The sequence below is a fragment of the Kogia breviceps genome, chromosome 8 (assembly GCF_026419965.1).
Source record: "Kogia breviceps isolate mKogBre1 chromosome 8, mKogBre1 haplotype 1, whole genome shotgun sequence".
Classification (NCBI taxonomy): domain Eukaryota; kingdom Metazoa; phylum Chordata; class Mammalia; order Artiodactyla; family Physeteridae; genus Kogia; species Kogia breviceps.
In genome coordinates, this window is record NC_081317.1 from 67809606 (window position 1) to 67819627 (window position 10022).

At 44.6% G+C, this 10022-nt stretch overlaps 1 protein-coding gene across 7 annotated transcripts in view; it reads left to right on the top strand.

Annotated features, from left to right (window-relative positions):
* SPATA6L (spermatogenesis associated 6 like) overlaps nt 1–9897 on the top strand; it is a 59807-nt gene extending 49910 nt beyond the window's left edge. For all 7 annotated transcript variants that reach the window (XM_067041591.1, XM_067041586.1, XM_067041587.1 and 4 more), the window contains 3 exons: nt 4384–4477; nt 5550–5652; nt 9703–9897. In XM_067041591.1, the coding sequence (XP_066897692.1) occupies nt 4384–4477; nt 5550–5639 (184 nt within the window). In that variant the 3' untranslated portion in view covers nt 5640–5652; nt 9703–9897. The remainder of the gene's footprint in view (nt 1–4383; nt 4478–5549; nt 5653–9702) is intronic.
* Nucleotides 9898–10022: the final 125 nt, after the last annotated feature.

Sequence of the window (10022 nt, forward strand, 5' to 3'; positions counted from 1 at the left end):
GTGGCAGGCACACCCCATGTCACTAAATGTGAGATGGATTATGATGTGCACTTAACAGAAGTATAATTGAAATGTAAGGGAAAGGCAGAGCAGGAGGAGGTTAATTCCATTAGGAAGGAGATCTAGGAAGGCCTCATTTCTTTTTAAATAAATTTGTTAGATGGTTTATGCATTCATTCAACCAGTCTTTCCTGAGTATCTTTATGCAGCAGGACAGTAATTCTCAACTCTGGCTCACTGAAGAATTGCCTCATATTGAGTCAGAATCCTTGAGATTAGTACTGGGTGTGTGGAGGGGAATGTAGAATCTCTGTGGTTAAAAGTGTGCCTCACCAATTATACCTCAGTTTTTAAAAAAGATACATGAAGAATCAGTTACCAATTCATGGCACTTAGTAGACATTCAATAAATACTTGCTGACACAAGGGAAAAGAACAGTGCCTCAGAAGGAAAACAAGATTGATAGTCAACCTGCTAGTCTTGGAATAGAAATGCTAACATTTAAGACATTTCTTCTGATCTCTGAGAACTTGCAGAGGATGTTAAAAAAAAATGTACACAGAGAGTTTTCTACAAGGCAGAACTTTGAGAACAGTACAGACCAAATGCTATCAGAGTATAAAGGAGAAGGAAAGTACTCTGGAATGTTTTATGGAGGAGGTGGCATTTTCATGGGGGCCCAGAGGGGAGGGGATTGGATTGTGATAGTTCATGGAGGGGAGGGATGGAAGGTGAGAAGGCAGGGGGTGCTGTCAGGTTTTAGAAGTTAGAGCAGCCTTGGGGAATAATGGGTGCCAAGGCTGAGAGTCTGAGGGGGCCTGTGGAAACCAAGCTAAGGAATTTGGCCTCAGTTGGAAGGCAGTGGGGAGCTTTTGCAAGTCATTCACAGGAATTAGCACAATTGACTGTAGAATGATGACTCTGGCTGCAGACCAGTTTTAATCATTTATCTCTGATGAGTCAGCAAATTCTGTGTCCAGAGTCACTCTAAACTGATAGGTTTGGAACTAATCAAACTATGAATTTGTAAATAAGGTGACAAAGTATAACATGGTCACACAAAGGCTATCTGGTTTGCCCAAGACTGTCCTGGTTATAGCGCTGAAAGTCCTGCACTGTGGGAAACCTCTTAGTTCCAGGCATCCAGGAGAGCTTGCCACCTTAACCTCCAGGGAAGTGGCACTGAAGATAATATTTAAGGCAGCTGTTTTGAGTAAAGGATATCCCTCTGTATCCTTGGGGAAGAATCCATTCTCCATTGACCTCAGTGTAGCCCCTGTGGAAGAATCCATTCCCCATTGACCTCACAGAGGCAGCCCTTGGAACACTAGGTGTTACTGTTATCATCGAACCAGGTTCATTTGCCCTATGCACAGCAAGCCAAATGCTGAGGTGCAGAGAAAGTTTATTCACAACGCAGCCAAGTAAGGAGATGGGAGAACAAGTCTCAGATCCACCTCCCCAAAGGCAAGGGGCTTGAGATATTTATGGCATAAAGAAGCAGGGTGGTCTTAGGCATGAGGAAATGTGATTGGAGGTAGAGAAAAGGTGAAGTAATTGGTACTTTGCCCAGGCATATCTGGGTTACATGCTTCATCATGGAATGCATGTTCAAAGATGGAGGTACTTAGCATGATCTGAGGGTGGAGTTTTGGGCCCTCTGATGTCAAAAAATTGTTCATCAGATAACTGTGCAGACACAGTTTTAGGGTCAGTTATCCCAACCAGTCTTAGCCAGCTTGAACTAGACAGGATCCAATTCCACGTTCTTGTAAAACAACTTAAGCCCACCATTACTATAATGACCTGTGATGTCAGAGGCTTTATCTATAGGGGCGGTTAAGAAGTCTTGTGATATATTACCCTAGGCTATGTGAAGCTTGGAGGGTATGCAAATAAAGAAGGGAAAAAAGAATAAAAACAACTAAAGGAAGCTTAATCAGTAAAGGCAGTTTGTAAGAAGAGGGGTTTTTTAACAAGCTGTTTCCTTTCCTTCTGTAAGTCAAGCTCAAGAATTTCTGGTAGTCAACCATAAGGGGCATAGTTTCACTGCCAGTGCTTAGGCTCTGCCTCACTCACCATTCTTTTCACATGAGCCACTGGGACCAGTCTCCCTCTGCTCAGATCACAGAAGTGCATGAGAAATATTTTGAGTTTCTGCTGACTTAATATGGAAATCAGCAAGGGCCAAGTTTGCAAGGATGAGATGGGAGGAAAGTTTTGGAGTGAGAATCAGCCCAAGGTTTTAATGGAGGAAGTGGAAAACCCTTTTAAGTAGCAGCATGGGAAATGGTAGTCCCAAACGTGGGAGAAGCACTCTCAAGCCAGTTCCCTAGCTCCAGTGTCCGGATAGAGTCACATCCCTTCAGCATCCATCCGCAGTCGTCCCACTGCACAAGGAGAAGGCCATAATCAAGGCAGAGCACTGCTCTTGCCTGTTGACTCATCATTCTCAGAGGTCTTCAAATATAGTGTTGATTGTATATAGTAATAAGGGTAACAAGTGTACAGATAATTCTGGCACTGGTTACTCAAGACCAATGAAAAAGCATTTGCAGTGTCCATGTGGTGGCTATTTTTAAATGCCAATTTCATTTATAGCTTCAAATTATTTCTATTCCTTCATCTTAAAAATTCTTAAGAGGAGTGTAGAAATGATGTGCCTGGCCTTTTCTTAAACATAGGCAGTGCTTTAGATGGTTCGTTCATTTGCTGTGAGTCATTTTCCTGGGTTGGTATTGGATTTGTGTAGATCCAGTCATTCTCTTGGTCTTGTCTCCCTGGAAACCAGAGGGTACATGCTCGTTACAGGGAGCCAGGATGGGTGGCCTGGATGTGGGTCCCAAACCAAGCAGAGGGGCAACTGCACAGGGACTCATTAGTGTGGTGGCCATAACAACAACTGGATTGATTCTCACATGTTTCTGTCATTTCCAGTGTTTACTGTATATTAGTTAAAGAGAACGATTTTATCCAAATTGCTAAAATTTTTAGGCATTTTAAGAAAACAATATCTGTGCTTTCCATAATCAAACTGGAAATTCTGCCTTAACTTAAGAATTGGTACTCACTTCCCTCCCCAAAATGAATGGATGAATGGATGAATTCAATCACTCAAGAAATATATATTAAATTCCTACTGTGGTATTCAAAGCCCTGAGATGAGCTATTAGCCCAAGAGGCTCAGTCCCAACTTCAGTCTAGGAGGAGAGACAGACATTAACCAAATAATGACAAAATATCCACTGGGGGAAGTGCTGTGAATGAGGCGTGAATGGATTCCAAGTGCATGAAATAGGGAAGCCCACTTCCTCTACAGCAGGGGTCCCCAACACCCGCCCCCCCGCCGCCACCACATACCGGTACCAGTCTGTGGCCTGTTAGGAACCGGGCCGCACAGCAGGAGGTGAGCGGCAGGCAAGCGAGAGAAAGCGAAGTTTCATCTGCCCCTCCCCGTCGTTCGCATTGCCGCCTGAACTCCCCCCCGCCCCACCCCGGTGCCAAAAAGTGTCTTCCACAAAACCGGTCCCTAGTGCCAAAAAGGTTGGGGACCACTGCTCTACAGGAAGGATCTTCCTGAGAAATCAATGACTGAATTGAGCTCTTACGGCAGGTAGGACTCAACATGAGCAGGGATGGGGGTTGGGGGTAGCAGCATTCTACCTGAGGGAGCAGTGCTGGCAAGTGCCTGTGGAAGGGAGAAATGCAGCCTGTTTGAGAAACTGAAAGACACTCTAAGATCTGTGGTTAAGTTTGGGTCTGGGTGGCCTAAAGTAAATGACACATAAAATACCCCGTGGTGGAAAACAGTTGGGATTAAATTTTGTATTAAAAATTTTGGGGTTACATGTTTTAAAAGTAAAAGCAGGGGGGCTTCCCTGGTGGCGCAGTGGTTGAGAGTCCGCCTGCCGATGCAGGAGACACGGGTTCGTGCCCTGGTCCGGGAAGATCCCACGTGCCGCGGAGCGGCTGGGCCCGTGAGCCATGGCCGCTGAGCCTGCGCATCCGGAGCCTGTGCTCCGCGATGGGAGAGGCCACAACAGTGAGAGGCCCGCATATCGCAAAAAAAAAAAAAAAAAAAAAAAAAAAAAAGCAGGATTTGTTCTTTAGAGAAATATCTAAAATAAACAGTAAATTACAAAGAAGAAAAGAGTCACACACCCTGACACACACCATTTTTAACATCTTGGTTGTTTTTATTCCCAGTGCTTTTCCTATACCTAGGTTTAATAAAGACATTGAAACCATGCTATGCACACTATTTTGCACGTTGCTGCTTTTTTTCTCACCTTTAAGTTATAAATATCGACCCTCATTGTTAGGCATGCTGTGTCCTTTTTATCAGTTGCATAATACTCCACCCTGTTTACTCTGTTGAGCAGGTTCCACCCTGGGTCCCAGTCTATGTGGAAGAAGATCCACGAAAGGGTCTGCAGTTGTCTGACATCCCACAGATCTCAGCAACACCTAAACAAGGTCAGGGCTTCTGATGGAATTAGATCTTTGCTGACAAAATAATATGGGAACTGGGTCTCACAGTCTAGCAGGGGAGACAGACATTAATCAAGTAACCACAGAAATAAATGTAAAATTGTGATGCTCACCAAGGAGGTTACATGGTATCCTGAGAGTGTATGAAAAGGAGTATTTGACTTGGTTGGCAGTCAGGGCAGGCTTCCCTGAGGAAGAGACAGTGGAGCTTCAATCTGAGTGATGAGTAGCAGCTACTTTGGAGAACAGCACGCATCAAGCAGAGGTCCTACAGTGAGAGGGAGCGTGGTCCTATCAAAGAACTTAGAGAAGACAGTGCAACTGGCCCGAAGCACATTTCCTTCCACTCTGGACAGGAATCCCTGTCCAGGGAAGAATCTAGGGACGTGTGTGGTCTGTATGAGCTCACAACATGGAAAAAAGTTTTCCTCAAAGTTAATAAGGTGTTTTTCACTGTTTGACTTTTATGGGGGTGAGGGGAGTGTTTCTCATCCATAGATAGATAAACCCAGCACTTTGTCTACTGCAGATGTACAGCCATTAGCTGTGACCTGTCACCAGTTCAAAAAAATTCAAATAGAAGGTTGACAGTGCCCCCTCTGTTTGGATTTAACTATACCATGTAGTTGAATTGGTCATCTTGACATTTAAATGCTGGCATTGAAATGAATTATTTAAATGAATATTGATTACCCTAATCACCAAGCTCGTGGATTACTTTACTGCCTGTCTGCGAAGTAATTTGCTTTGCTTTGTTAATATGTAGTTTTTTCAAGTAAGGGAATCCCTTTAAAATGTAAAAAGAAAAAAAGGAAGAAAGGGAAGAGGGAGGGGGCGTGGGAGAGAAGAAGGAAGAGGAAAGAAAAAGAGCGATAAAGGGAGGGAGGGAGGGGGAAAAAAGAAATAGTATCTATATACACACATGTATCATGAACACAATATATATGGCATATATGGGATTCATAGACCTCTTAAATGCAAAACTACACATCCAGATATCCTTGATCTGTATTACATTATGAGTAATGCAATTGCTGGATTTGTTTTTGTTATATAGAAAGACTCCATCTCTGAAGTAAAGAATATCCTTGAAAGACCGAGCTACCCTCTGAAGAAATATCCGGTGCATGAACAGAGATATTTTTAAACTGCTGTCCTATGTAAGTAAGCAGCTTAAGTGCTTCTTGTTGATTTGCTAAAATAATTTCAGTTTCCTGCTACAATATAAAGTACCTAGAAAATGTGGCGAACAGGAGTCAAGGAGGAGATAAGAACCACATTCTTCCTTCAGACAGCACATATGCGGGTCTGCCAGCAGTCTTACCTCTAGTATCTTCCCCCTTTCCCCTTATCTAATGGTCCCTCTTTCAGCTCCTCAAACACAAGCTCCTTCTGGCTGTGGGGACTTTGCATGTGCTCTCTGACTGGAATACTTCTTCCTGACCCTGTATGTGTCACTTCTCTTTACCTTTTGGGTCTCATGACTTTCCATGACACCCCCTCCCGCTCTGAGGTACACCTTTTTAGCCCTCTGCAGTTTTCTTTCATAAAGTATGACACAGTGTGTTGTTATATTTTTATGTGGGTTGATCGCTTAAAAGTCTGCTCCTTCTACTTGAAAGACACCTTCCCAAGGTCAGGGACTCTGCCATCCTGCTCACTATTTTACTATTTCACTGTTCATCACTATTTTACAGCCAGAATTACAGTGGGATCCCATTTAACTTAGGTGAACTCCACCACACATGCCAGGTGTGTGCCCTGAACAAGAGCCTTCCTTCCCCCCACCACTCTGTCGCCACCCTTGCGTCAGTTGACTTTACACTGTGGTTGGTGCTCAGTAAATATTTTTTGTGGGAGGCTGTTGAATGAGGTGATGAGGCAACTCTGGAATTCAGATATGTCGTAAGAAGTTCGTCATTTTGTGGGCTGTCGTCATTTCTCAGGTTTTGTCTTCTTTCCCTTCCTACCCAGGCCAGCTAAGAATAGCTCTTCCTTATTAAGTGCTTCCTGAGTGCCAGGAACTGGCCCGAATACTTCACTTGTATTAAATGAATTAATATTTAATTATCACAACAACTCTGTGAAGTAGGTACTATCACCAGTTCCATTTCACAGATAGGGAAACTGAGGCAAGGAGAGGTTAAGTGCCTTGCTGAAGGTAACATGGCTAGTGAATGGCCCAGCTACAGTCTGAACCCAGGTGATCTGGCTTCAGTGACCATGCTTTTAACCATTACATTCCATTGTTCTCCAAAACTGGAGTGTGTGATAGGAGAACCCTGGGGAGAAAGAGCAGAGCCCTTTGGAACCTAAGCAGAGTCGATGGACATTGTCCTTGAACATCCCCCAGAGGGTCCTATGGTGTTGTATCATGTAGTCCCTCATTCTAGCAACATCAAGATAATTAACGAATCTTTTTGAACAATAAAGGAGTGTGGGATGACGTGCTAGGTTTTCACTGTCGTCAGGCTCCTGAAATTCTGGTTTGAGGGTCATTCATGCTTTAGGGCACACATCGCCTTGCCCAGGGCTGGCCAGGACTTCCCGCCTTCAGCACAGAGGAATGTGGAGGACAGCTCGGTAATTTCCCATTTTGCAGGCTTCTACTTTAGAACGTTCTGCTTGGTAGATTAAAGGATGGCTGCTGGGCCACATAATCTCTGGTTGCCAAAATAGTCATCTAGGCATTTATTAGGTGATTATACGGAACACAGCCCACTTAATTACCACTTAGGGAACGTGGCCCACGTAATTACCAAATGCCAAATTGTGTTGAATTTCAACATGGCTAACATTAAGTCACATAAAGCCCTGAACCAGCAGATATGTGGACCCTGATGTGAGGGGATAGAGAGAAGGTAAGAAAAAAAATTCCGTGTTAGTGAATAGGTTTCCTTTGTAACATGTCCCACTCAGTGGTTTGGAATATGCTCATAGGCCTTCTCTGAAAGCTCTCCATACCATTCTCTTCCTGTCCCAATTTGGGTCATGGATTACTGGTGAGGCAGGGGTCCTGGAGGGCTGTGTCAGTGAAAGTTTTCATGGTTGTAAAGAACCCAGGTGACTTTGACTCGTCTTAAGCAAACAGGGCATTTAGTAGAATGATGCTGTCTCAGTGAATCCAGGGAAGATCCAAACAAGCAAGGTCAGGCAGCTAAAACGGGACAGTCACAGCTATGGGCTGGGTAGACAGCAGCAGAGAGGAGCGTTCGGCAGAAGACCCAGTGAGTTTCCACTCCATGTCCCTTGCCCTGTTCTTCTCAAGGACTCTCCTGCTTACAGCACCAATGCTTGTCCTTCCCTTCTGCACTTCTGCTCTTTCACTGTTCATCATCTTTCCCTCTCCTGGTTTCCTGGTGATCTCAAGATTCAGGGGAAATGAAAAAGTAGATTCTTAGCACTTAGGGATTAAGTTAGGGATGCTTGGACCAGAAACAATGAGTCCAGTTGTCTGACCAGGGAATGTGTGGAAGAGATGGGTCGAAGGGGTTGGAATACACCTGTTTCTCCTTACTCAGGATGGTTTGGGCCTTGATACTTTTGGTATAAAACAGATGATCCTTTGTATACTTTAAGATGGTGAATTTTAGGTTATATGAATTTTACCATTAAACAAGTCCCATAAGCATGCACACATACACACACACACACACACGCACACACCCGTTATCCCTGGTTCTCCTGTGAGGTGTGATTGCCTCGGTGTCACCGTCCTTATCAAGAGCTGATTGCCCACGTCTGGTGTGTGCTCACTGAGATTCCATTTTCAAGGTTGGGCTTACAAGGCCTCTTCTGTGAAACCTGCTGGTCCCTCAGGCAGACTCAGGCCCTCCGCCTTCCGCCCCTTCACATGCCTCCACTAAGGACTTCGTTCCTTCAGCCTTGTATTGTAATTGGTTTTCCTTATGAAAACTCTCCCAAGAAGAGGGCAGAGGACTGGAGGGAGGTCTCTGCAAAGGGATGGCAGACTGAGAAGATGGCACCAGCTCTGGCCCACCGACCCTTCCATCCCTGTGAGCAGCTCCCGTGATCCCAGCTGCCGCCGCCATGGCCAGCCTGCAGCAGGAGCTTGTCCACTTGTAATGCTCCCACCTCGAGGGAGGGCAAAGAACCCAGGCCCAGACGTCCTCAGACACAGACGAGAACTGTAGCCCAAAAACTTCTCTAAAATTAAAGAATAGCAAAAAGGAAATAAACTAAGAAAAGGAAAGGAAAAGGACAGCAGTGAATTAAAATGCCGGTTTCTGATTCTGTCATAGCTCCTTGGCCTCCAGCTCCAAAGGGAGGGGCTGCTATGGCTTCCAACCTTACCATCTCTGCTGGGCAGGTGGGAGCCATTTTACTTCCTCCCATGGGGCCCCTTCATCTCCCTTACAACCAAAGCAAAAAGCAAACCAGCCTATAGATGCCAAGCTCCAACCTCAAGGCCCTCCCTCTCTGATTTGCTCACCAGCTTCGGAGGGATTTGTCATTTGATGGCTTGTGGTGATTGGCACATGGATAATGATACACCTCCCTTCATCCCAGGGGCTCCTGGTCCTGGCAGAGTCTAACAGACAGACCACACAGGCAGTGGCCATACAGCCAAATCACATGGAAAATTCCTGGGTCAGCAATCCTCAGTGAGCATTAGAATCACCTGGGGGTGCTGAAAAATACTGATGCCCAGGCCCCACTCTGGACCAACTTAATTGGACTCTCTGTTGGTGGTGCCTGGCATCGGTATTTCTATAAAGATTCTTCAGGAGATTCTAATGCACATTTAGCACTGAGAATCTCTGCAGTCGACTGCCAATGCCTTGAGAATGGGGGACTAAGAACACCCCCAAATCCTATACTGACCCCCTCCACTCTCAAAAATAATTGTTCCATGGAATAGAATTGAATTGGGCATGTTTAACAGTTCGGCTCAATAACACCTAGCAGTTTCTGCACATTTACTATGTGCCAAGGACTGTACTAACTCCTCAGAGTAACACTAAGAGGTAGGTAGATACTCTGCCTGTCATCATCCTGATAGTATACAAAGAGGCCAGGTAACTTGCCCAAGGTCACACAAGTGTTTGTTTTGCTAACTTAACATTGCCTCATTCCTATGTGCCAAGATTTGGATAGAGGGAAATCATCTTCTTCTCCTTGGTTGTGTTTATTGATTGCCTTTTTCTCAGTACCACATGTAGTGTATGAAGTGTCTTCACATTTCACAGGGGAGACTGAATGAAAGCTGGAGGAGCATCATGAAGAGCTCACTCATCAAGCCAATTGAACAACAGTTTTTGTTCTGTGTATCAAATCACCAGTGTCTAACCCCCTTTAAATCAAACCTGTACCTACACAGTCTTTTGTACCCAGGTAAGAGTCATTGATTAAAGTGTTTCCTGTTTTGGGCTCAAGTTTTCTTGTCAAGGTGGAAAATTTGTGTTTTAGTTTGTTTGTATGCTTGTTTTGAGCTTGAAAACGAAAATAATAATTGGGTGGCAGGTGCTTTTTTGTTTGGAAAGCACTTCTTAAAATTCTGATGAAAATG